This window comes from Elephantulus edwardii, unplaced genomic scaffold, assembly GCF_000299155.1.
Source record: "Elephantulus edwardii isolate Elephantulus edwardi_28Jun2011 unplaced genomic scaffold, EleEdw1.0 scaffold00401, whole genome shotgun sequence".
In the NCBI taxonomy this organism is placed as follows: Eukaryota; Metazoa; Chordata; class Mammalia; order Macroscelidea; family Macroscelididae; genus Elephantulus; species Elephantulus edwardii.
The window spans coordinates 686,932-714,174 of NW_006400151.1; the positions used below are offsets into that span (position 1 = coordinate 686,932).

General features: G+C 56.1%; 1 protein-coding gene across 2 annotated transcripts in view; it reads left to right on the forward strand.

The window, feature by feature from the left end:
• Positions 1-27,243, forward strand: part of OLFM1 (olfactomedin 1) — a 40,544-nt gene that overhangs the window by 12,014 nt on the left and 1,287 nt on the right. The window contains exons 1-5 of one of the 2 annotated variants that reach the window (XM_006902377.1): positions 21-204; positions 1,906-2,055; positions 6,929-7,084; positions 9,513-9,732; positions 19,523-19,629. In XM_006902377.1, the coding sequence (XP_006902439.1) occupies positions 55-204; positions 1,906-2,055; positions 6,929-7,084; positions 9,513-9,732; positions 19,523-19,629 (783 nt within the window). In that variant the 5' untranslated portion in view covers positions 21-54. Of the gene's footprint in view, positions 1-20; positions 205-1,905; positions 2,056-6,928; positions 7,085-9,512; positions 9,733-19,522; positions 19,630-27,243 lie in introns of those variants that run through there. The other variant, XM_006902378.1, reaches the window with a different exon arrangement.

Here is a 27,243-nt window from a genome sequence, read left to right on the forward strand (position 1 = left end):
TGCCCCGGGCGCAGGGGCCGGCGCCGCGCGGGCCGGGAAGCGACGCGAGGCGCGATGTCGGTGCCGCTGCTCAAGATCGGGGTCGTGCTGAGCACCATGGCCATGATCACCAACTGGATGTCCCAGACGCTGCCCTCGCTGGTGGGCCTCAACACCACCAAGCTCTCTGCGGCCAGCGGCGGGACGCTGGACCGCAGCACCGGCGTAAGTGGCCCGCCGCCCGGCTCCGCGCTCCTCCTTTGGCACCCCAGCCCCGGGGGTCGCGGACGGTGGGCAGAGAGCAAGGGCAGGGGTCCCGGGACACTCTTAACCCTGCTTCCCCACGCCCCTAGCGCCCTGCTCCTCCACTGTGATCCCCCCAGGGCGCCGCTTCCCCAACCGGGTGAACTGGGCTCCGCACAGGGGACCTTAGCGCCAGGTTTCTAGTACCTAGTAAAAAATTTACCATAAAGGTTAGGAAACTGAGGCAGGGGCTTGGGGACTTGGCCAAGGTCACTCCCCAAGTAAGGGGTGGAGTCGTGGCTAGACCCTGGGCTGGGCTGATCTGGGCTGGGCATTAACCTCACTTTGTAAAAACCCGGACTGGACCGCGCGCTGGGGCTGGGAGCTGAGCCCTTGCGAGGCTCCTGAAGTCCCCAGGCGCCCTTCCTCCAAGTCCCCATAGAAGGTTCACCCGGGTCTGCGCGGAGGAGGGGTGCATAAGGCCTTGGCGTGCCCCCAGGAGCAAGCACTGCTGTGCGCACGCTGCCTCCGGGAGCTGGCCTCGGGGACAGGAACGAGTGGCCACCGCTTCTGGGGCAGGGCTGACTGAGCAGGTGTCTGGAGCACCGGCAGAGCCGGCCGCCATCAGGGGTAGATGTGCGGGGCAGGGGCCGCCCAGGCCGCCTAACTGGCCGAAGGAGAGGTGAAGGACACTTGCTTGCCGCCCCTGCCCCCTCCCTCGCTGCTGCTGCCAGCGCAGCAGAGCTGGGCGAGAACTCCATGAGCCCCTCCCAAGACCCTGACCACTTGGCAGTGGTTTCTGCAGGACCCACCCAACATCTCTGTGAGGGCTGCTGGCCCTGCTATCCTGTGCGGAGAAGGCCCTGAATGGAGCTGGGTGGATCACTACTATGGATTCACCCCTCCCAGCCTCTCCTCCCCACCCCGGGGCTAAAAATAGCAGGGAGGTGACCGGGCCAGCAAGGGAAAGGAGGAGACAGGGAGAGGCTGTGCTGGCCAGTTAGGGCAGGGTCTCCCCTGGTCCCTCCTTCAGTGCACCTAGACTGGCTACAGAGTTGCCCTGATAGCTGTTCTGCTGTGGTGGTCTCTGGGCAGGGCTGAGGGCTGGGCTGACCTTACACTGCAGGTTACTCGAGTTGGTGAAATGCACCTGAAGGTCTGTGGGCTGGGATGTCCAGCCTAGGAGTCTCCCTGGGCTGCTGAGGGGCCCGTGCATCTCTGGGCTGTCACAAGAGCGAGTGAGCCCTCTCCAAATGTCAGGGAGCGGCAGGGCGGCCCGGTTGCGCCAGCACCCCGCCAGCCCACTGGAGGAGGTGTCTTATTTCTATTCTGTGTGCTGCCGGATCCTGCTGTGGCCCCTGCCCAGCCCAGCGCCTCTGACTGCCCCATCCTGACAGGAAGGTGGACAGAGGCCAACTTGAGACATGCCTTGAGTCTGTCTAACTTATATTAAGAAAAAAAAATGACAAGCTTCATGTGTGGTCTCCCTTCTGGCCCCGGGGGACCCTGTCAGCCTTGTGTGCCCGAGTCAAAGCCTGTGGCCTGATGATCTTGGGGCCATTTCCTCCTGCTTCTCCCCTGGGGTGAGCTGCAGCTCAGGCCCCCTGCACTGCCTTATGACCTCACTCTCTCTCCATCCCCACTTCTCTCCCTCCCCTCTCTGCTGCCCCCTGCCCCCTCCAGGTGCTGCCCACAAACCCTGAGGAGAGCTGGCAGGTGTACAGCTCTGCCCAGGACAGCGAGGGCAGGTGTATCTGCACAGTGGTCGCCCCCCAGCAGACCATGTGTTCCAGAGATGCCCGCACAAAACAGCTGAGGCAACTGCTGGAGAAGGTGAGTGAGGGGAGGTGGGAGAAGCTTCAGCACCCACTGCAGAGGGTCCCCCCCAGCTCCACGCCTCATTCTTCCTGCATGTCCTCCTCAGAGTGCTCGTGGGTGCATGGGCGCCAGGGAGGAGCCTGAAGGATGGGTGGGTGGAGAGGCAGATGGACACGGGGAGAACGGATCAGTGGGTGGGCTGATGGGTGGGAGGACGGAGGCTCCCCAGGGGGCCCAAGCAGAGAGGACAACTCCCAACTTCTGGGCACTGCAGGCTCCCTTGGGAGCCAGTGGGAGTGGCAAGATAGGATGCAGCCCCCCTCCCCTGTTGCCATGTCTCCAAGTGTCCCTCACAAGCTATGTCCAGGATCTCGGGCTGCTCCCAGCGTCTCACTGGGAGAGCCTTCTGGGCGTGGGAAGCCAGGCTGTATGATTGTTACATCTGGGATCCGGCTGGCTTTGCTCGCAGGCCTACCTGCCTTCACAGCACAACTCGGAGCTCTGGCCCATTGTGTAATCCAGCCTTCACGAGAGGCGGTGGGTTAGTGGGATCACGGAGGGAATATTCGGTCTAAGTGGCCCAGCATTCCCTTGCCTGCCTCCACTCCACCCCAACAGCATCTACAGTTGAGCCCATGGACTGTATTCTAGGGGCCCAGGTATAACTGAGGGGAGAGGAGGAATGAGGAGGACCATCTGTTCCACTGTGACCCCTCAGAGAAGGAGACAGAGCGCATGTGTGGGGCACGAAGCCTTCAGAGCCTAGGAGAGAGGGCAGTCACACCTGCCCGCACACCCACACTCACATGTGTGTACGTAGTCACAGATATGCTCATTCATACACATATGTACATACGCCCCACACATATGTGCAGGTACATGCCTGTGCACCCGTATACAGTTATACACACACGTATCTGTGTATAAATATAGTCACACATGTACACATACACCTGACTGCATAGACATGCATAGATGTACATTCAAACACATACACGTGCACTTACCCGTCCACACAGATATGCATGTGTACATACACAGCCACACATTCACACACATGCTCACACAAATGCACACTCACTACACCTATAGATGCATGTACACAATCACATACATACATATATGCATGCATCCTTATAAATAGTACGTGCTCACACATACACACGCGTGTACACATACACACATGTGTACACATACAGGACTCTAGAAGACCGAGTTTGGGTCTTCCTTCAAATGGTCAGGGTGTTCTCTGTGGTCCGAGGGACAGCAGCCTGGGGCAGGGAGGACATTCGCCTGCTAAGGGCGGGTCACTTCTTGAGCACTAACTTAGCCCCAGATCCTCAGCTCAGTCCTGGACAAGGCCTTGGACTCAGTGTCCAAGCTGTCCAGGGTGGGCCGGTGAGACTCCCCGAGTCCCACCACCTCCCAAGGCTCTGCCCTGTCAGGTCCCAGGCACGGGGACCTCCCTGGCTTAGAGGAGCATGTTCCCCTTTGAAGAAGTGTCATTTCTGCCCCTCCCCAATCTGTGGCCACTTGACTAAATGATTGTAAAGTAAAGAATTAGACTGCTATGCATTAACAGATCCCACAAACATTCATCAACACAAAACTAGCCCAGAGCCTAATTGAGGCTTTAATTATGCAGGCTTGCAGAGGAGGGGGTAGGAGGGGGCTCTGGGCTTGCTGTAGTGCCAGGCAGGGTGCTGAGCCTTCTGGGGCGCAGAGGGAGGAAGGGCAGACTCTGAAAGACACTTCCGGAAAGCTCCTGGAGCTCCTCGCAGTGGGTTTTGGGGCTTTCCTTTCTGTGGGTGCCCCTCCCCCATGCATGTATGTGGCATGTGCCCACACTGCCCCTCCCCCATGCACCTTGTGCCCGTATTCCCGGCTGCCCCTCCCTCATACACCAGGTGGCCCCCCTTCCCCCATGCACCTTGTGCCTGCATTCCTGGCTGCCCCTCCCCCATAAACCAGGTGTCCCTCCTCCCCCATGCACCTTGTGCCCACATTCCCGACTGCCCCTCCCCCATATACCAGGTGTCCCCCTCCCCCATACACCAGGTGTCCCCACTTCCCCCCCCCATGCTTTGTCTCCTGGACCTTCCTGCTTTTGTTCCTTCTGTTTCACCTGTGAGGGGGCTGAGGGGACACCCTGAGAGGTCCTCTGATGGAGCCTCCATCCCTGGACTTAGGGTCACTACGGTACTGAGTCCACCCAGGCCCCTCCACATCTTGGAGCCACACCTCCTCCATGCACCTGGGTGCTTTCTGAAGACTCAGCCCCAGGTCCCCCAACCCCACCCCAGAGCTGACCACACCCCCCACACCCCTACCCCAGAGCTGACTCCCTGCAGCCCCCAGCGGAGCCCTGCTGGTGCTGAGGTTAGAGCACTCACCTGCTAAACGAAAGGTCGGAACCCCTCAACTAGCCTGTCTGTGGGAGGAGCGGGAGGCAGTCTGTCAGTAAAGACAACAGCTTTGGGAGCCCGCCTTTCTACAGGGCGCTGCTGTCACCCGCCTGGCAAAGGAGTTTGGGCTTGGGGGTTGCACTTAAAGACTCCCCCCTCTGCGAAGAGGCAAGTGGAGGAGGTAGGACAAGGCTGTGTGGGAAGGTCCCCAGCCCCGAGTTTAAAGCAGCTTGGACTCCAGGAGAACTAGCAGTGTGACAGTAAGCTGGTCGCCTAACTTCTCTGACCCTTGTTCTCACCTGGCCCACGAGACTCAAAAGTAACGTCACTTCAGAGTCTTATGAGATGCGATGAGTCCCAGCGGATGCTGGACAAGCCCCAGCACTTGGTCATTCTCCAGGGCCAGGTGTGTCCTGCTGCAAGCATGTGCTCCTGAGGCAGGTGGGAGGTGACTGCCTGTCATTAAGGATGTGACCTTGAGCTAGTGTCACTTGACTTTTCAGTGACACACCTGCAGTTCAGTGCTCTGCTCTGTGGTCTGCTCAGTGGTCTGCTCCGGGGGCCAGAAAAGACTCCCGGGCTCACCTGAGCATGGGTTTTACCTGGAGCGGAAGTGTTTGTTCTCAGAGGGGAGAATTACAGGAAAGGTCTTTCTTTGCTTTAAGGAAGCTGAAGGCCAGTGTGGCTGCCTGTGGTCTCCCACTAGAATACGGAGTCCATTCCTGGCTGGGTGTAGCCTCCCATAGAAGGCTGAGCCCACAGCCACCTGGGGGTCCTCAACCCAAAGGCCAGGTGTCCTGGGGGGCATAGTCCCTTCCTCCTAGTCGAATAGCTGCAGGGGACAGATCTGAGCACAAAGGGGTCACAGATGTGCAGTGTTCTTAGGCCCCTCTCTCTGTGGTACCTGAGTCAAGTGTTTGGGTTCCTTCTGGCGGAGTGGGGGCGCCGGGGAGGGGGATGTTAGCAAAGTGATGTTGTTGCTTCTAAAAGATGTGCGGTCTCTGCTGTCCCAGCTTATCTGGGAAGGCTCCCTGAAGGAGGTGGCCTTGGGACGAGACCTTGAAGGATGAATAGAAACAGATTTGCAGCTTTTCTCAGGGGAGGTGCGGCCATTAACAGCAGAATGAGCCGGCTGGAGGGTGTAAGGAGACAGAACGGAGCAGCTGCGTCTCAGTTTCCCACCAGTCAGTCTAGGGAGACAATCAGAGCAAGTAAAAGTCACCCCCATACTGTGTTCTACAAACTTGATTTTCTAAACTGAATTTGTGGATATTGCTTCCATGTAACAAGTCATAAAATTCCAGGCATTTTAAATGCTGAGAGAAGCACTATTTGCTGCTTTCCTACCAAGAACACCTTTGATTGCTCCTTTTTCAAACCGCTTCTCTTTTTAAACGTAATGTTATTTGCTGGGTGGGGGGCTGCAGAGCGAGGCTGAATCCTCACACGCGTGGCTTCTCACCACTGGCCAGCCGAAGCCGAGCTGCCTCCCAGACCATCTTGTTCCTAGAAGGGAGAGGATTTTCAGATTCAGCAAAAATCAGAGATGCATCCTTGCCGACGTAGGCTATCATCTTCCCCGTAATTGGATTAGAATCTGGCTCTGTGCTGCTGCGGCAGGCACCCCATCGGTGCTGCCTGCCCCCCAGACCCCCACACCCACTGGCACGAATGCAAGCCTGTTTCCAGATAATAAAATGCATTGGCAGGTGGCTGTGCTAAAACTGTTTTTCTTTTAAGCTCTCTGGAATCCTGTTGAATATTAAAGTTCCATCTTGAGGCTAGACTCAATTCCGAGCTGCCCGTAAAGATGTAAAACAGCGATTCTTCATTTGCTGGGTGATTGATTCCCGACTGTATGTTCTGAATGTGCATGTTTACAGAGCAGTCATCTACTTATGATACCGTGGGCGTGATGGATGGCACAGGCGAGGGGAGCTGGGCCTGCCGCGCTCCAAGCCGCTCCCCGCTCCCCGTTCCTTCATCCTGCACTTAAGCAATCAACCTTCTCAGCGAGCTATCTGTGAGCTTTGGGGAGAAAGAGAATTTATACTGGGGTACCGGCAGCCCAACAATGCCATTTGTCTCCGTAGATATTTATGCGTTCTTGGCTAGATTTCCTCCTGCAGAACAGGACCAGGATCAGAATAATACCCCCCCCTCCACCGCCCCCAAAAAGAAAAGTTAAGATCACCCAACACCCCTTGCCTACAGCAGCACCCAGCTAGTTTGCACCCACATTTGCACCTTCTATCATAAGAACATTCGGGAAGGTGGCAGAGGGAATGTTTACCAGCCATCTTTGCTCTGTTTGGGGAGTTGATGCCTTAACCATGCTGGCCATTACCTAGTAAATAATGCATGGGCTGCTTCTGGCTCCCGGGCACTGGGTAATGCAAAGGTCAGCAGCCCGGATTAGGAGGCCAGTCAGCCCCATTGGCACCTTCCGAGCCCCTCCCTGAACCTGTTGGTCTTTTAAACAGGTGCAAAACATGTCTCAGTCCATAGAGGTACTGGACAGGCGGACCCAGAGGGACTTACAGTATGTGGAGAAGATGGAGAACCAGATGAAAGGCTTGGAGTCCAAGTTCAAGCAGGTGGAGGAGAGCCACAAGCAACATCTGGCCAGGCAGTTCAAGGTATGTACCAGCCTCCTGCTCCTCCAGGCCTGGGCTGCAGTGCCCTCGTGCCTGGCCCCTGCCCCAGAAACAGAGACGTGGCTGCAGACAGGCACTGATGTTATTATGTGCTGGTGAGTCAGAATCAGCCCATAGCCGACCCTCCAGCGGGTTTTCAGAGGTTGTAGATGGCACGGGGAGAGATTGCCCATCTTTCTCCTGTGGAGCAGCTGGTGGGTCCGAACCACATGCTTTTGGGTTTGCAGCACAGTTCCTTCTCACTAGGCCACCAGAGTTCCTGCAGAAGGACGTAGCAGAGGTCATGCCTTGCTGACAACTGATGCCCTTGGAGAGGTTAGCCCCCTGCCCTCCCTCCAGATTAGCCATTTTCAGCACACCTCCGATGCCACAGTCCACTCTGTCTGGCTTGAGAGCTGGTACCCCAGTCCCACGCTCCTCTAGCCAAGTGGCATATGAACTGGGGAAGGGACATCAGCAGCTTTTGTCTTCCCACAGCTGCTGCAGGTAAATCATATTAGCCAAGTATTAGCTTAATTGATCAGAGCCAGTTCTGAGCAGAGATCATGCAGAGTGATTTTTCAAATCCGACCTAATTTAGCTGTGACAGGGCCTGTCGTAGCCAGGGATGCCAGAGAGACGTGGGCATCTTCCTCACATAGTGGCTGCGTGCCCTGCAGTCCCAAGCCCCTCTCGACACCTAAGTGAGGATTTTGTTTGGCATGTAATCACATTTACCTAACATCAGAAGGGAGCCCGGCTGGCACAGTGGTTAAAACACTCAACAACTAGCCAAGAGGGTGGGTGGTTCAAACCCACCGGTTGCTTTTCAGGAGAAAGGTTATGGCTGCCTGCGTCCATAAAGACCACTGTCTAAGAACCCCCAAGGGGCTGTTCTGCCCTGCCCTACAGGGCCACTGTGAATTAGAATCCACTCCACGGGGGTGGGTTATGGACTTAGATTCTTTGCTGCCAGTCCCAATAGGCTAAGTTTTCAGAATCTATAAAATGCCCATTTTTCTCCCAGAGCAGCTGGTTGATTTGAACCGCCCACCTTTGAGTTGGCAGCCCAACTCCTTAATCTAACTCTCTAGAGCTCCCTGAGGTTCTGTGCAGTATATGTATGTACACCTGTAGTTTGCTCAGCTTCAAACTGGACCACCTTGAGAAATCGTACACCCTGTAGTGAAGGTGTGCATGCATGTCCCAAGTGAGAGACGGCCACTCATGGACACTCTCTGCCTCTGTCCTTTTCATCCTAATGCTTCCCTTCCTCCGATGCACTCTCCCTGCATGCAGCAAAAACTAATTCTCTGTTAAAAGCAGTCCATTAGGTAGACGGGATGGCAGGCTAATGAAGTTATAAATCTGTCGTCAGGAATGTCAGAGCGGCCCGCTCCTTGCGAGGAAAATGAGCCCGTTCCTCTTGTCAGAGGCAGGTGGACAGTCTGTCCTTGTCCCTGACAGCCATCATGAATTATCATGACCTTTCAGCTGGAGAGGCTCAGCGTCCCCTGGGAGGGCCCAGGCGCTTCTAGGCGGCCAACTCGGGCTCCTGGGAGGCAGGGGTGTCTGCAGCAGGCGGCCCGCTGCCATCCTGCAGTCAGTGTCCCCACAAGCATCTGGCAGAGTTCCATGACCGGGGGCTGGATGCTCTGGGGCAGAGAACCCTCTTACCTTTTACCCTGCTTAAATTGCCTCACAGAATTTTAGCAGACCTCCCCGCCAGGGAGCCTAAATCACCACTGAAGCAGTTTGTTTCCGCTAACTCCACCATCAAAGTGTGCTTTTTGTTCTTTCGGTTTTTGTTGGTTTGTGTTTTTTTTGAAGTGACCGTGAAAGTATTTGTCTATTAATGGCTATCTGTTCCAGGCAGGCCAGTGAGCTAGCTCTTCAACAGCATTTCATTTTCTTGCTTGCAGGGCTAACTTAACAGACTTTTTTCAATGCTGCAGTGACTGAAGAAGCAGTCCACTCCCATGTAACCATGAAAGAGAGCCAGAGAGCTTTTTGCACCATGCATTTTTACAATTATTTTCCAAATACTTAGCACCATATCACTAAGGAACCTTGAACACAACCAGGATCCTTCTTTGCATGCGACTGTAGATGCATTTCACCAATAGTTTGGACCCTTGTCAATGCAATTTTTGAAAAAGGAAAAAAAAAAGAACTTTGTGTATGTGACCAAAAGCATGTAACCTTCAGATGTTGCATTCTGAATTGACAATAAAGACCTTTCCCAAATATGTTGGTGTTCTGAAGACTGATTCCTATGTTCTTTCTAATTCATTTGGACCAGCGTAAATAAACCCGTAACTAAAGCTGCAGAGCGCACGTTCTCGCTCGAGCGGGGAGAGGCCAGGCCAAGGCAGGGTGTTAGGAGTTTTTGCACGCATCGCACTGAACCCAGCTTATTTTAACCTTGCAGGCGATAAAAGCGAAAATGGATGAACTTAGGCCTTTGATCCCTGTGTTGGAAGAGTACAAGGCCGATGCCAAATTGGTATTGCAGTTTAAAGAGGAGGTCCAGAATCTGACGTCATTGCTAAACGAGCTGCAAGAGGAAATTGGCGCCTATGACTACGATGAGCTGCAGAGCAGAGTGTCCAATCTTGAAGAGAGGCTCCGTGCATGCATGCAAAAACTAGGTAGGCCCCGAACCCTGCGGGCGGGCCCGCTCCTCCGCACGCGGGCAGCTTAGGGAGCGGTGCTGGCCTGGACAGCACCCGCCTGGCTTGCTGAGCTCCTGGCTCTGCAGGCCTGGTGGGCATGGCTACCTCGAGCTTAGCGGAGGAGAGGTGTAGGCAGTACCCATCCAACGCCCATCCTCCAGGCTTTGTCCCGGTGCTGGGCACAGACCACATCGAGGATGACAATGGGGGCAAAAAGGGTGCTAACAGATGTTCCACGCCGTGTGTGTGTGTGTGTGTGTGTGTGTGTGTGTGTGTGTGCGTGTGTGTGTGCGCGCGCGCGCGCGCTCTCCGTGTTGAGAAAGGGGGCTGATGAAGCTGCTTGAGAAACGAAATCGTGCATAGTTCTAGTCAAAAGGAAAAGAAACCCCACTCACATCGCATTTGATGACCACAGCTAGTGAGGGTCCGCGCCAACCCACCAGGCAAGGGGGTACCTCTGAGCACAGAAGCCCCCCACTTCTTCTCATTTTTCTAGGAAGGACCCCTATTGTGGGCTGACCTATTTGGGTTCTGACTCATGATTAAAAGCCCACTTTCCTCATCGACTTTCTAGTTAATTGCTTCAACAAATCTTAACACACTAGTATCTGAGTTCACGTCTAAATAGGCTATTTTCAATCTCAATTACATTTTCAGGTTTTCTTAATAAAGATTAACTGGCCCTCCTCCAACACCTTTTTCTTTCCTTATAGCATAGCTTATCCGAGTTCAAACTGACTTCCTTGAAGGGTAATTCAAGTGACCTTTAGGGTGGTTTTGCTGCAGGAGAAAGCTAGGCTTGGCCTCACTGCTGTTATCATGTATTTCTGCTCACTGCTCTGATGCCTTATACAAAGACCCCACCCTCACCCCACAAGGCTGAATGTCTTTAAACACTCTTCTTGTTACAAATCTTTTATGTTCATGAGAGAGAATGGTCAAGGGGGAGATTAACAGACTCAGCCACCTTTTTAAAACTAAAGACCCACTTCTAAATACTCTCTGTAATGCTGTGTGTCTTAGTTACTTAGAGCTGCTGTAACAAATACACTCGTTGCTGTGTGCCATCAAGTCAGAACTGACTCATAGCTGATTCTCCAGCAGGTTTTCAGAAGTAATACATCACAGGGGAAAAGATTCAGACTGCGTATCTTTGGGTTACAAGTGCAACTTCTTAGCACTAGGCTACCAGAGCTCCCTAACAAATACAGTAGACCCTTTAACAAATAGAAATATATTCTCTAACTGTCTTGGGGACTAGAAATTCAAGTTCAGGGAACCTGCTGTACGGGAAGGCTTTTCCTTTGTCAGCTCGGAAGGTCCTGCCACCTTTCAACACTTGTGGGTCCAGCATCCCTTGGAGACATCCATGTGTCATGCATCTGTCTACCCCTGAGGCTAGGAGGTTCTCCGTCATGTAGGGATCTGGGTTCAAAGGAAGCTCTGTGCTCCTGGCTCTTCCTCCTTGGTGGTAGTGAGGCCCCATCCTCTCTGCTTGCTTCTCTCTCTTTCATCCTTTGTAACATAAAAGTTGTGACTCAAGCAGGTATGACTTGAGTAAGAGCATGACTTCTGAAAGAGTGGAACTTGGCAAGGGCTGTGGTCTGAGTCATACCCTCTAGGAAATTGCCTTCCAGCTATGCCCCTCACCAATCCTGCCTCACTGGTGTGTTCACGTTAGGGTTTACACACATCAGACGGAGACAACGAGACAGCGCAGGCCATCGTGGAGTAGCCAGATTGAGGCATATCTGGCGGGAATGTGGCTCAATCATGACATCCCAACTTTGGACTCCCCGAGTTCATGTCCTCACCACATGTAAAACTTTCATCATGCTCATCTCCAAGAGCTTAAATCAACCAAGTTCAAAATCTCATCTTTCAAAATCAAATGTGGGTGAAACTTTAGACATATTCCGTCCTTGGACCAAATTCCTCTTCATCTGTGAACAGTGACATGTAGACCACAGGTTACCTGTTCCCAGTGTTCCATGGTGGGACAGGCCCGGGGAAGGCATTTCTGTCACAAATGGGGAAATTGGAGGAACAGAAGGAGCTACAGGGGCACGAGCAAGTGTAGACCCAGCAGAGCTGCTCGCATCCGCCGTCAGGCCTTGAAAATGGTCCTTCATTCTCTAAGACGATCTGGGCAAGGTTGGCCACGCTTTCTGGATTCTGGGTGGAGATCTCTCAGTTCTGGGCTTCAATTCCAGCGTCCAGGCCCACTGGCACATCAAGCCTTGGCCTTGGCCCCATTCTCCTAGTCTCTCTGAATGGTCCCCCCGCCCTCCTGGCCCCAGCGGATCCTGTTCTTCTGCTTCATGGCCATGTTCATGCTCTAGGTGATGGACTGTCTGGGGCTCCCCTCACCACCTCCCATCCGTACGCCGGAATTGTCTTTGATGCTTGTAATTCCACCAACAGTCTCTTCCAGGTAGTCTGGGCTTTACCTAGTCCTCCAGCCTCTACTCTTAACCTGGTTCCAAAACCACTTCCACATTTAGATCTGTTAGAGCAGCACTCCATTCTTGGCACCAGATTTCATCTTAGTTCTCTGGTGCTGCTGTAACAGAAATACCACAGTGGGTGGCTTTAGCAAACAGACGCTTATTCTCTCAGTTTCCAAGTCTGAATTCTGGGTATCAGTGCAAGACGAAGCCTGGACTCCCTTCAGCATCTGGGGCCCGGGTTTCCTGCAGCTCTCCCTAGGCCTTGCTGTCCACCTTCCCCTAGGACGGGGAAGGTCATCATCACGGCCTACACTCTGCTCCCAGCTCCCCGTCCTAGGTGGCACCGAGGTCCCTCTCTCTCCTCACTTCTCTCTCTTTTTATCTCTTGGAAGATAAAAAGTATGACTCAAGTAAAAGAAGGGTGACTGAAGTCACATCCCCCTGTCAGGCCCGAGATAGTCTCCACAGTAATACTGCCTCGTTACATGCAGGGATTCAGATGTTACAACAGGCCACGCAGAAGACACTCATGTCAGATCATAGAATGGAAGACAGTCACCAGCACTGGGGATCGTGGCCTAATCTAGTACACACTTGTCTTGGCAGGAACCATGGCACTGCCTAGCGGGTTCGGTAAAGGCGTGATGGTTTAAGAGAAGACAGAGATGCTGGGGATTGAAGAACTGACTCTTAGTGTGGGGACGGGGTTGTGTCTCAAAAGGGGCTGGGTGCTAAAGTGTCTCCTCTGCCAGAGTCCTGGAGGGCCCTAGGTTTAAAGGGTCTCAGTCCTGGAGGGTCCCAGGCCTGGCAGGTCACAATCCTAGAGGCTCTGGGCTGGGCCATTCCTCCCACCTCCTGCCCTGGGAAGTGCGGGGGTCTGTGTGAGTGTTACTGGTGTTGGTGTTTATAACCGCTGGGCTCTGCAGTCACCTCCTCCGAGCACAGCCTCCCTCCCTGCACCTGAGTGGCCCTCAGCAGCCATGGCTGTGGAAGACAGCTGTCCAAATACCCCGCCTGGCTGCTCCCCTGGTCCAGGAAAATCTAGGGCTGGGGAGGGGCTGGTCATTTGTTGGCTGTCCCTACCTGTGAAGTCTTCCCCAGGGAGAAGGCAGGGCAAAACCCTCCACCTCCCAGCCCCCAGGCCCCTGGGAGCAGATGGAAATTCAGAGCAAAGTCACGCCTGGGGAGCGACTCTGGGCTTTTCCGAGGGGAGGGACCAGAGGGACCATCCCCCAAGGAGGCTGCCCTTCCCCCTGTGCTTCTGACTCTAGAAGCTGGGTGAGCGGATGTCACAGCTGAGGGTCTTGGGTGTCCTCGTCCTTGTGGGCTTCCTAGAGCCCCTGCAAGGTTGTGTTGAGGGCCAGGGGAGCTCCAGGCCCCAAGAATCTTTACCACGGGAGCCCAGCAGTGGTCTCACTTCTGGGGTGGGGCGGGGAGTTCTGGCTTCAGAGCCTGGCATGGCCTGGCCCAGGAGGAGTGAGGGTGGAGGGAGCGAGGGCCACTAGCTGGCCGGGCACCTTCCTAAGGCATTCACCACCTTGAGCTGCAGCCTCTGCGTCTGTGACATGCAGTCCAGTGTTGCCTGCCTTTGGTGATGCATTGGCTCCTCACTGACCAGGGACCGATGGGTGATGGATAGAGATAGAGAGAAGGTGATAGGTCAGAGATAGTGACTACATAGAGAGATGATAGATAATAGATACATAGATAATAAATAGAAAATGATACATAGTACTGGATGGATAGGTAATATAGAGGTAAATGAGGGGCAATATATAGATGATAGTGAATAGATAATAGATAAGTAGGGAGATAGATAAAAGATGACAGATATTGAGTGATGAGTAACAGAATATAGAAAATATACAGATAGGAACTAGAAGGCAGGTAACTGGTAGATGTGGAAGGTCATACATGCTGTTAGATGCCAGCAGGGTGGAAACGACTCCTAGTCGACCTCCCAATACCAGGGGCTCTAATTGCATAGGAGGAGGTTGTCCATCTTTCTTCCCAGGAGCGCCTGGTATATTCAAACCACGGGCCTTGGCTTGGCCGTGCCGCTCCCTACCCTCGGCCACCAGAGCTCCCTAGATAATAGCCGTCATGTACTGTCAAGTCGGAACCCACTCGTGGTTGACCCTCCAGCAGGTTTTCAGAGGCAGTTAGTCACCTGCGAGGAGGTTAGGCACCTTCCTCTGCCGTGGAACAGCTGGTGAATTCCAACACTGTGCCTTTTTGGGTGGACAGTTCTCCGTACCAAGAAATCGCAGGAGCCCCCAGATGATAGGCAGTAGATCAAGGCGTCCGTGGACAGATAGAAGATGGGCGATCAGTAGACAGAAAGAATATACATATAAATAGAAAGACTAGACGTCCTTGTTGGAAGCAGGGGCGGCATCCACTTCCTAAATAACATGACTCTGGAAACCCTGTGAACTTTGATAAATGTCAACAGCTGGAGAGGGGCTTCAGGCCCTTTTTGTTCTTAGGGTCGCTGTATGAGTCGTGCTCGACTCAAAGGCAATCAACAACAGCAACATGCATACTTGCTAAATGAATGATCGATAGTGAAGAGAGCGCGGATAGAACAGATAGATAATGAAATTCTGGATAGGTAGTTGATAGGTTGGTTGATTGACCAAAGACAGATGGTGGCGATCACTGATAGATTGTAAACAGATGACAGGTCAATACAGACGATAGAAAACACAGGCAGCCGCTCTGCTCTCCTGTTTCCCTGGCTTCCTTTGAAGCTCAGCAACTTAAAGATCAAATTAATGTCCTGTAGCTGCTTAATTGAGTGTCTCCTTGGGCCTTGCGGAGCCGCACCAGTGTGGGGACACGTCGGTAGCGGAAGTGGCAGGTGAGCACAGCACAGCGGTGGCAGCGTGGGGGGCGGCGTGGCCAGCCCGGCTGCATGGCAGGGACGGGAGGGACCGCCCAGCCAGGAGCTCAGCTGCCTTAGCCCCTGGCGCCTCCCGAGGACCCTCCCAAGCCTGGTGAAGGGTCTATGGGCCTCTTTCCTCAGCTGTTCACGGAAAGGTCGGCAGTTTGCACCATAAGGAGGGAAAAAGATGTGGGAGTCAGCTTCCCTATGCCTCACGGACGGTTCATTCTCTCGTACCCTGTTGGGTGCCATCAAATTAGAACAGGCCCGTAGTCGCCCCTTGAGCTGGTTTTCAGCAGCAGTGAATCGCACAGGAGGAGATGGCCCATCTTTCTCCCATGAGGCAGCTGGTGGATTCGAACCCTGTGTACCTTTGTGTTGGCGGCACAGTAACTTACCACTGAACCACCCGAGCTTCCTGTTGTGCCCTACTGGGTATTAGTCAAAATCGACTTCGTGAAGATGGGTTTGGGTTTGTTTTGTTTGTGGCACAACAGTGCCCTTTGCTCTGGATCCAGGAAGCTCTCTGCCAACGCATGTCAAGGCCCAAGGGCGCAGAGCCCGAGGCCGAGGGGGTGAGGGGAGCTGTGGGGTCTTCAGGGTGTCGTCCCAAAGGCCTTGTCAGTGCTTTGCAAGGTCTCCAGCTGCCCCCCTAGTGCTCGGATGAGACCTCTGACTAGGACAGGCTGGTGGCAGGCCCAGGGCTCATGGCTAGACTTAGGGGTGCCCCTCCCTCCCTGCCTGCCTCAGACACTATGGTCTCTGTCCTGGGTTCCTCGGTGGGGCTTCCCTCTGTCCAGGTCAGCACGCCTGTTTGAGGACACCAGGCTGTACCTCCTGTGTTTATGGTTAGTAACCAAATGGTCAGCCTCTGGACGCAGGTGCTCTGAGGGAGGAGGAGAGGCAGCCCCTCCCCTGCACAGTCCCAGTAACAGGACGAGGGTCGCCAGGAGTCGGAATCCACGCCTGCAGTGGGTTTGGAGGCTGTATTTGGGAATGACCCCCTTCTAGGACCACAAGAGGCAGAGTGTGGCTCCTGTTGGGTGCCTGGCACTCCGCTCTGGCCCTGGCTCTGGACCTGATTCATGTGCCCAGAGCCCAGCCTTCAGAGAGCCGGCCAGCCTCTGGCTCCCCCAGCCCTGGTGAGGAGAGGCACTTTCTCCGATAACTGTGCCAAGATTCCTCTGCTCTCTACCATCGGGGCTGCTGGCTCCAAGGCCTTGGGCAGAGCCAGTCTGCTCAGAGAACCAAAAATAACTCCTGATTCAATGCCCAGTTGCCCTAGGGAATGTGCCGGAGGCCAGTTTTCCAGGCGAAGGAGCTCACGCGGCCCGCTAGTTCCTCCTCTCCTTCTAATCAGGGATGCTGAGGTCCCAGCGTGGGACTAGACCCGCCTTTTAGGGAAGGGCTAGGAGATGGTGATGCTGACCCGGAGGTGCCTGGGGCGAGGAGCCGACTTGACTCCTGACACGGGTTTTCTCCCAGGGAGGTTGTCAGGGGCACTCCAGCACACGCCCCCCCCCACACCCACCCTGCCAGCACAAGCCAGCAGTGAGGTGCCGGAGCTTGGAGATGCTGGGGCTGCTCTGTGATCAAGCAGGTCTTGTGGGTGGGGTGCGGCTGGGCGGGGCGTAGTGATGCGGGGTGGAGCTGGTGGTGTGACAGGGTTCTGCTGTGTGCTGGGCTGGCCTCCTTGGGGTCTGGTGAGGCTGACAGGTGCTGAGGTGGACTCTGAAGTATGGAACGGTGCCAGTGGGACTGGGCAGTGCTGGGCAGAGAGACAGGACCAGGGCAACAGCACAAGGCTGGTGGCTCCACACCGCTGGGACTCGGTTCACAGTATTGTCAATGGCTTTGTCTTCCGGTACCCCTCATTGCCAGACTTCCAGGGTTTCTTCACAGTTCTGTCCTTACTGCAGAGTCTCTGGGGTGGGCGTGGACATGTGCTCACCCCTCTTCCCCAGACCAGGAGCTCAGAGTGGGGACCACAGTCGGGGGTGAGTGGCTGGTGGGCCACAGGTGTCCCGATGTGGCACCATGTTCCCCTTCCTCCCCTCCCTTAGAACAGAAGGTGAAGCAATAGACTGAGGAGAACTTGCTGGAAGGTGAGGGTTCTTCCCTCTGTAGAACCAACCGGGAGCCCATTCCCGTGACAGAAAGGCGTGCCATTCGTTGATTCATTAGTTCACGCAGGCGTCTGCCGCATATCCCTAGGCTGAGTTCTGCGGGATGGAGGGAGGAGATACAGCTTCTCGCCCTGAATGGGCTTGTCACACTGAGGGGTCAGGAAGGACAAGTGCACAGATCAGAAGGGGGTGGCATCTCAGAATGAGGGGGCAGCTTGAACAAAAACGTGAGGCGGTAGAAAAGCTGGGCTCGGGGCCAGGTGCCTGCCCTGCCCGGGGTGCCTGTCCTGCGACCTGTGGTGGGGGAGGGAGCTGTCAGGTCATTTTCTGGGAGGTCATCCAGCCGAGACAGGTGGGTGGTGGGACAGGAGCTGGAGCTCGATCCTGAGCAGAGACCATGGGCTCAGAGCGAGCAGAGCAGGTGGCCTGGTGGAACTGTTCTGCGGAGACGGTGCTTCAGGACTTCTGGGCAGCCCGCCGCCGGTCATCCCCTGGGTCAAGATTGGGACTGTGCACCGGGGACAAGTGTGTCTGTCGCATGAGGCCAGAATGTGAGGCCCCACAGCCCCAATGGGTGCTGCTGGGATGTTGGGTCTCTGTTGGCATCCCCATCGTCACCCCAGGAATTCAGCTGCTGTCACCAGCTCCCTTAGTCGCCAGCACGAGGGGTGACCCACTGTGAGGGGACTGGACAGTCCAGCTGGGGTTTCTGCATCCCAGCTTCTCCTCTGCTGAGTGCACCCTGCGTCCCTGTGAGATCCTGACGGGCATTAGCGTGGAGGGCTCTTTCTGATGGTTTCCCGGGTCATGTGCCCGCCGTCCTCACAGTGCTCTCGCCGTCCTCACAGTTCAGCCCACTGGCTCCCTCTCCCCTTCCCTCTCTCTTCTCCACGTTGATCTTGATCAGGGCAGACATGCAGGGAGGGTGGCAGCGGACAGGTGGGGTGGCTGTGCCGTCAGAACCCTCCATGATCCCTGCTGGAGTCCTCCTGCCTGGAGCCTGCCCGGGGTTTTGTGGGGCGAGGCTGGCTTCCTACAGTGGCCCTAAGAAGGGAACAGCATGGGAGTGCTGGCATTTCATCTTCATATCTGGGCACCAGGCCTTGGTGCTGGCACCGGGTTCTGGACCTCAGGTGAGGTAGAGAGCCAGCTCCACCTGTGGCCAGGTGCTGCCCCGAGAGGGCTCCTCTGCACAGGGCAGGTGTGTCCAGGGCTCCCCCTCCACGCTCCACCTTAGGGCAGAGGGTGTGGCCTCATGGGGCTGGTCACTTCCCCTGCCCCCAGCCATCGCAGGCTCTCTAAGATTATCCAGGATCAATGGAAACAAGCCCCCATTGGCCCTGAACATTGCCGACACTGTGTACATATGCTAATATGTCAGTGGGCGGGGCCGGGGAAGAGTGGGGGAAGGGACTGTGGACTTATGCTAAGGTGTCAGTGGGTTGTGGGTGGGGGATGAGTGGGGGAAGGGAGCTGCAGGGCCCTGGGCCTCCTTGGTCCATCATGGGAGGCAGGAGGCCACATACCAGGGAGGAGACTGGACACGTGGACCGTGCAGGGCTAGGGGCCCCTAGAGTCTGTTCCTGCAGAGTGGCACCCTTCCCCAGTGCTCCCCGGAATAGCCTAGGCCCTGGTGTGGAGGAGCTGGGGGAGGGTGTCCATCGGAGGGGAGCTGAGACCCTCTGTTCTGTGGAGGGAGTGGGCACAATATGGCAGGCGAAGGTGGAGTGAGTGGTACATGTGTGCTGAGTGACTGCTGACCGGGGAGGTGGGGGCTGTGGAGGACACGGCTAAGCCAGATGTGGGTCCAGTCTCCACCTGCCTGGGTGCCTGTGACCCCAAGTCCATCACAACCCCACCTTCCATCTGTGAGGGGAGAGCTGCTCCGTCCCTTCAGACCTGTCCACTCTAACGCTTTGTGATGGGTCAGTGTCCCCAGCTGCGTGTTTCAGCTCCAGTCAGAAACACCACTTACCCCTCCCTCGAGACCGGAGACCCCAGCTCAGCATGGAGATAGCCCCTTCTTCCTGGCCCATGTCTGGCCACATACAAGGCTCATGAGCGGGGGAGTCAAGTGTGGGCAGCACCAGGCCTGGGGACGGGTCCTGGGGGAGGGCACCTGGGGGAGGGGTCCTGGGGGAGGGAGGCTGGGGGGAGGGGAGCCTGGGGGGGGCTGCCCTTCTTGAGAACCCCGTGACTGGCACTGAGTCTTGTCCTGAGCACCCAGTGGTGGGGATCCCAGGCGGGCAGCGATGGCCGCAGCCCTCACATCCTCCTCCCCACGCCACGTGCGTCTTTTCCAGCCTGCGGCAAGCTGACAGGCATCAGTGACCCCGTGACCATCAAGACGTCTGGCTCGAGGTTCGGGTCCTGGATGACAGACCCTCTGGCCCCCGAAGGCGACAATAGGGTAAGTGTCTGAGTGGCTGGGGTCTCACATCTGTGCAGAGTCACTCTCCTAGGAGCTTGGCCCTGGTTTGTAGCTTTCACCTCATCTGGAGGCCCAGAGACTGGACAAACCAAAGGTCCTCCAGGGGGTGTGGTCCCAGGAGGACTTTGAGGAGGGTCACCTCTCAGTTCTCCTAGTGGGTCCTCCCCCAGATGAGGAGCCCCATAGGTTTGACTCCAGACCTCAAAGGCAGCCTGCAGTGTGGGGACCACCAAGGAACCCCAAGGAGCAGCTGGGGAAGGCAGGTAAAGTCTCCACTGAGTGGACTGTCCCTGAGGCAATGGCCTTAGGACAGGTCAGGTGCCCGGGTGACCTCCCCGTCCCTCCTGAGACTTTGGCGTCCTGCGCTGCCTCCTCACCCCTCCGGCCGCTCCCTCTTCCTTGGGGAATTCACAGTAGACAAGAGGCTAACACGTCGTTGATGGGAGCAGTGACTGTAGAAAAGGCTTGTCTGTTTCAAGCTGGAAATGCTGAAGAAGAAGCAGAAGTATTGCTCTTATCACTGCTCAGTCACACTTTGGGGGGAGTCTGGGGGGTAGCAGGAGCTGAGGGGACTGTCACAGAAATCAAACATCAGCGTCTTCCCCAACTCCCACTTAGCCAGCCCATTTCACAGTTGAGAAGACAGAGCCAGAGCTTAGGCTCCTCCCCCACCATACGGAAGTGAGAGTGCAGGCCTGATTGTTGGGCACCAGGGTCGTTGGTGAAAGGGCATCAAAACACCCCTTCTTTTGTTTGCAGACTCACTCTGCCTCCCAGCCTCCAGCTGGGGCCACAGTGGGTAGTTCAGAGGATTGTTTGCAGTCCATTGTGTGCCCACCCAGAGTCACAGACTGCTGGGGGCGGGGGTGTGAGATGAGGACAGCTGGGGCCAAGGACACAGCGGGCTGGTCCCTTTCAGGGTCCCTCTCAGGCATAGCTCTGCCTCAGCATGCGGGGTGAGGCCAGGCTGGAGTAGCTGGGTTGAGGTGGGCCTGGGATGAACTGGACAGGCCTGGGGTAACTTGGAGTGGACTGACTAGCTGAGCTGGGTTCTACTCAGGGATCTAGCCTGGGTTTAGATAACCTGAACTGGGATGTCTGGGCTGGGCTGAGCTGAACTGAGCTGTGAGCATTCACTGGCTTGAGCTTGGACAGCCAATGGCTTAGGGGTCTAGCCTGGGTTTAGATAACCTGAATTGTGATGGCTGACCTGGGCTGGACTGAGCTGGCTTGGGCTGCATGGGGCTGGGGTAGCCCGGATGAACTAGGAGTGCCCGGACTGTGGATATGGTGAGTGGTCCTGACCTGGGATGCTGGTTTGTGCTAAACTGGGCCAAGGTGGGTTGAGCCGGGCGGGGCTGGCGTTCCAAGTCTCTTTCTAGCAGAAATCTCAGATCCCAGATTTCTCCCTGCTTCTGCATCAGGAGAAGGTTCCATTAGCTTTTCTAGCTTTAATGACATCTCATTTGTATGTCATTTGCCATTCCTTTCATAGCTGATGGAAACGTGTGTTCCTTTTTGATTCATGAAAGAGGCCGTGCGCTTTGGCGGGCTTTCCTCTTCCAGAGGAAGAGCCTCGGGAATGGAGACTCTTGTTTGTCTCAGGTGGCCTGGGGCTCACTGGTGGTCCCCAGAGACGAGAGGCGAGGAATGATGTTGGAGGGTCCACCACGACTGGAGGGCTGCAGAGGCTCCCGTGCTGTCCTGCCCGCCCCATCCCGGTCGGGAAACTCCATGTCCCCTTTCCCAGCAGCCTCTTGCAGGATGTCTGTGACCCTTGCCTCATAAAACCAGAGCGCCCTGCACAGCTTCCTTCTCTTAGTCCTCTGTGGACTCTTGGACGCTGTCCTCACACTGATGGCATCAGCCAGAGTGGGCATCCAGCAACATGGGTTGCTCTTACCCAGCTCCGTCGCCCGAGGTGTGCTGGGAGCACGTGCGTGTGCAAACACACACGAATGCACACACACACATGTGCACGCACACATTCACATGTACATACATGAGCACACAACACTCATGCACATTCATACACACATGTGCACATGCATACACACATGAGCACTTACATGCCCGTGCACATGTGAATGCACACACATATGCATATACACACTCTTGCAAGTACACATGCACACATGTGCAATGCACACACATGCATATACACACTCGTGCAGTACACACACTACATGCATGTTCACGCGTGAACACATACACACTTGTGCACATGCGTGCACACACACAACGCTCGTGCATATGGATGCACACATACACACGCGTCCACAGAGCCCCCACTGCTCTGGTCTGCGTTGAGAAAGAGACTGAAATCTGAGAGCTGCTCATCTACCTGGCCCAGGGCTGCCGAGTGGGAATGGAGAATCGGGTTCCTCTCCTGGGAGGCTGGGTGATCCCCCAATCTCTTCACCTTTGGAAGCCTTTGACAGGGATTGCTCATAAAAGGGGCCACGTGCTTGGCACAGCCCTTCGTCGGGAGCAAAGGGCAGGACCAGAACTCACTTGCAGGCTAGCCAGACCTTCTCTAAGCTGCCCAGTGAGAACAGACCGTCCAAGTGAGCAGGGAGGCTCTTCCGAGAGAGTCCTCGTGAGCAGCTGTGGCTGCTGGCCAATTCAGAACGGTTGGCTTTGGGTATTTGGGAAGCGATGCTGTTTTTGCTTTGTTTTCCAAAGCTTAGGGTTCCTTCAAGCTGGCTAGTTGTTCTTTCTCGGATATGCCCTCCGGGAAGCCCTCTGCTGGACAGTCAGCTTAGGAGTGTCCTCTCAATTCAGGTGCGGGTGACGTTAGCAGTAGCAGACACCACCATGGAAAGGTGGGCCCCGAGGGCAGGCTCTGTCCCAGGCACTGATGGAGCCTCTGGGGATGAACCCCAGACCTTTGAACACCAGAGTGAGGCTGTGGGGACACACGTGGTTAAGTCCATCACCAGAGGAAAGTGGCAGTGCAGGTTCACCCAGAGGGACCTCGGAAGAAAGGCCTGCTCTTCTGCTTCTGAGAGCCTTGAGGCCCATGGTGCAGTTCCTGGACGCAGAACGGCCTCCACTCGGCAGCTACTGCCATGTCCTCCCCAAGGAAGCCGCAGTGGCGGTGAGTGGAGCCAGCTGTGCCCTGAAGCTCTCGCTCCCTGAGTCCCGCCCTTTGCAGCATTTGTGTCCTGGTGGACCCCTCAGTAGCCCCTCAGTGCAAGGCTACCCCCATCCCCCTGTCCATGAGGAACTGAGATTCGGGGTGGTCGCATGACTTGCCAGAGTCTTAGAACAGGCTGACTGGTGGTTTGATGGGACAGGTGTCTACCCCAATCACTAAGATGTCCTGCTGCCAGCCTCCACCCTCGCATCCCCCCTGCCTGGTCTCCTCGGGCCTGCAGACTCCCACCCCTACTGCTTCCTGGACAATCCAAGAAGCAAGATAGCCTGCGATTAACTGGGTTTATTTACTAATCACTTATTTATTAATCATTTATTTACTAACCACTTCACCTGGGTAGCCCCACATGTAAAGCAGCTGAGGTGAGAGGGCCGCTGGAGTGCTCGGGAAGCTCAGGGACGCCCACGGCTACGTTGCTGCTGTCAACAGCATGTTCCTGCTGGTTAAGCTGCCCCGCACACAGCACAGACTGCCCCACTGCCCCCCAGGCCCAGCAGCCACGCTGGCCTCCGGGGACGCACCAATGCTTTACGCTGCAGGGGGCCTCCATTGGACACTCCGGGCCTGCCTCGTGGCCCTGAGTATCAGTGTCCTCCCTTGTCACCATCACCGATCAAATGGTCCTCTTTTAGACCTGGAGCGTGCGGCTCCTGCAAGCCCAGCTGTTCCTGCACAGCGAGGGTGTCGGCCCAGAGCTGTCGGGCGGCAGTGGAGTCCTCCAATAATTAGACCCTGATTTTCTGCTTGGTGACGTGGTTCCCCCAGGGGCACATATTCCTGATGGCAGCTGAGCTGCTGAGAGCGAATGAGGGAGGGAGGACGCATGGAGAAGAGCCAGGGACGGCTGGCTGGGTGCTGGGCACCGCTGAGCCCACGTGTGGTCGGCTGTCGTCGGACTGCCCCTTCTCTACCCGAGAGCCAGGCACCCTGCACCCAGCTCAGCGTCTGAGTCCCCCCGCCAGGAGGCCCCTCCCGGGGCCTGTCATCAGCCAGAGGGGTGCTTGTCCCTGTTTGGGTTTATTTTTATCTTTTCCATTCTCCCATCTAATTGTGATCACACCCTCACAGGGTCCCATAACTCGCTCCAAAATCACCTGAAAATCAGTGTGGGTTCCAGTGCCTGAGGCTGGAGGGGTGAAGAGAGCCTGCAGGGGCCTTGCCGGGCACCGATAGTCCCACCCAGCCTGCAGGTTGTTGCCTGGCCCACTTAGTAAGCGCCAGCTGTGTACCTGGTCCTGGACCAGGCAGTGCGCCGCAAGCAGAGGCTGGTTCAGCTCAGCTGCCAGGTGCTGCTGGTCACGTGCGCTCCTGAAGCCCCCTCCCCCGCAGCTCAGGTGCAGGCCTCTGGACTGGACATGTCTTACCTCCCCTAGGCATAGAGAGCTGTCGATGCTGAGGCCCGGCTGAGCCCCCACACTCAGGCCCCCTAACACCTGCCAGTGTGACACCCCCTAGGGGCCTCGTTCACAGGACGGATTCTTCCCAAGGCTGAGCCACGCAGCAGTGACGTGATGCTGGTCTGTCTCCGGCTGTCCTCGGAGGGGCCAGCTCACTTCTCAGCTGTCTTTGGCCCTCAGAGCTCCTCTCTCCCCATGCTCGGGGCCACGTTCCACTGTTGCGTCGGTGTCAGCTTGTAGCGACTGTTCACTGGATTTGCCAGGCCACGTCTTCCCAAGAGGAGATAGCCCATCTCTCTCTCTCAGGATGGATGGGCAATTTGAACTGCCAACCTTTCTGTTAGCAGCCCAACATATTACACGCTGTGGTACCAGGCTCCTTAATTAGTGGGATGGCATGATTGCTGAAGGACAGTCGTTTCACAAGGAGGGTGAGCCTCGTACTCGAAAGTTCAGCCCAACCCAAAGCTGTCCCATGGCGTTGATCCTGATTCGTGGCCATCCCACGGTGCTCTGGCGGCCCAGCAGTAAGGAGCTGTGCTGCGAATTCAAAGGCCTACAGTTCAAGTCCACCAGCTGCTCCACGAGGAAGATGGGCAACCACTTCCCAAGGGCTCAACTGCTGGAGGGTCAGCTGTGGGTCAGCTCCGACTGGACGGCATGGAACAACCCCATGTGCCACAGAGCAGGGTCATGTGAGAGGCCTTGGCCGTCTTCTCTCCAGAAGCAGATCACCAGACCTTTCTCCTGCGTCACCAGAGAGTGGATGAGAACGGCCAAGCTTGGGGCGAGCAGCCAATCGCAAATGGCTTGTGCCATCCAGACCCCTTTCAAAGTCCTTAGTTGTCCTCTGAGCATGGCCAGAGCCATCCAGCTGTGTGAAGGGCTCGCTCAGAATGACAGCCCTGGAGGACGCACCGTCTGGCAGGCTAGACTGTGGCGCTGTGGCTTCACACATCCCACCCTCACTAGCAGGATGAACGGCCCCTTCACCTCTTCCCTGCAGGTCGGGGTGGGGAGGGGATGGCATGGCCCATCCCCATTAGCATCCATACATCTAATCCCGAGCCCGGAGCTGCTTCTTGCCTCTCCTCTCCCCTTGTCCAGCTAGCTGCTTCCTTCCACGTGTCACCATCTCCTGACGTTGGTGATTCCATCAGGGGGATGGTGACAGATGCTCTCTGAGCCAAAGCCAAGACCGAATTCCCTGCCCAAGCAGCTGAGCAAAGCCACTCCCAGACTCATCCCTGCATTTGTGTGGTTGGGCCAGTGCCCCGCGGGCTCTGCCCTTCATTGAGCTGCCCTCCCTGGCCGAAGGCAGATGGCAGTGGTGGGGAGAGTGAGGAGGAGCTCTCACCTGGGCCAGCTTGGCTGTGTGGCCTCAGCACTGTGGACAGGCCGGCAGCCTGCACTGCTGGGTTCTGGTTTCAAAGGCTCCGTTTGAACGTGAATCTCTGTCCCTTGGGCAGGCAGAGCTGGCCAGCCACTTGCTCTCTGTGCGCTGATAATGGTTCTCTCTAGCTGGAGCTGTGGTTTTCAAGTCTACTGTCCATTATAATCACGTAGGCAGGTTTTAAAACCCTGTACCAAAGTCACATGTCCGATGAACGGGGACGGGCAGGGCTGCTGGGTGGAGAGTCGGAGGAGCAGGGAGCATCCTCTAAGCTGAGAAGCGGGCAGTGAGTTCTCTGTCTCAGGAGACAGTCGAGCAGAGGCTGGCGGGTCACCAGCACACAGCACTGGTCCCCTGGACCCACCTGGCACTGCGTGTCCCACATTCTTGAGGGCTGGCCTGTGGGCTGCCTCGTATAAAAGCTTCAGCTACACCCAGCTCCATAAACAAAAACACAAAGTGGAGACAGGGCTACAACCCGTCTCTACCTCGGCGCCTGGTAGGCGTCTCTGCACCAAGGTTATAATTGCTTTTCATTTTCCACGCGTGTGCGAGGCCTCGGCTGGACCAGCCGGCCTTAATCTCCCGATGCTCTGCAGCCTTGATGGATCGAGCAGCTGTCTCGCTGCCAGACAGATGCGCGCCGACCGGCTGCGCTGCCTTCTAATTTGCTCCCATATTGGTGGAAAATGACTAAAGCGTTTTGTAAAACGTCTAGACAGCTTTCAAGTCAACGACCATTTACGCCATAATTGGCAATTTCTCCCTCTGTAGCCCCACGCTTGGGCCCCTCTGCGCATGGTGGGGGTTTCCACAACCTTATGGAAGGCAGGTTCCTCCTGGGTGGACAAGGCCCTGCGTCAGTGGGACTGAGCATTCAGTTGGGTGTCCCAAAGGCCAGCCTCTGGTGCAGGGACACAGCCGTACGCACAAGTGTGGCCCCTGATCACCGCCCACAAGGGCCCAGGTGGAGGACTTGGGGGGGCTCTGTTGTGCTTTTCTAGCCCATTGTGGTGGCAACCCTGCAGACAGCCATGAACCCCAAATACTGCCCCCAAACAGCTTTCCATCTTAAACCGAATCTGTGCCCCAAAGCCCTGTTTAAACCGCCAGTCGGCTTCAGTATTCTGGGAATTTGGGGGGCCTGCGGTTACTGGGCTGGAGCTCAGGTAGTGTGGTCAGGGGCGATTGCACTGCTCACCCCGAGATGCTGCTCTGGAGGTTCGACAGACCGTCTCCTCCCGGGTGACCTACAGCTCGGACGCCCAGAGGAGGTCAGCTTGGAGTCAGCCTGAGGCCTGCATCCGGCCGTCTCTGTGCCCGGCCCGCCTGCTGTGCGCAGGCCCCGCTCCAAGGCAGCTGACGACAGCGTAGTTCATAAACTAGAAGCTGCACCAGCTGCTGTCAGTCTGTTTCAGCAGAGAACTGCCCTCCGTCCTGTGTCAGGTCAGACCTGGCTGGTCAGGTGAGCTGTTTAGGGGGCAGGGCGTTTATCTTGGAGCGGCTCTGAGGGTGTGGAGCTTTGTTATTGCACTAACTAAAAGGTCAACAGTTTGAATCCAGCTGCAGGGGGAAGAGAAGCAGTGTCTTCCTGTAAAGATTTCCAGCGTTGGACACTGGAGGGAGGGTCGCTGCAGGTCACC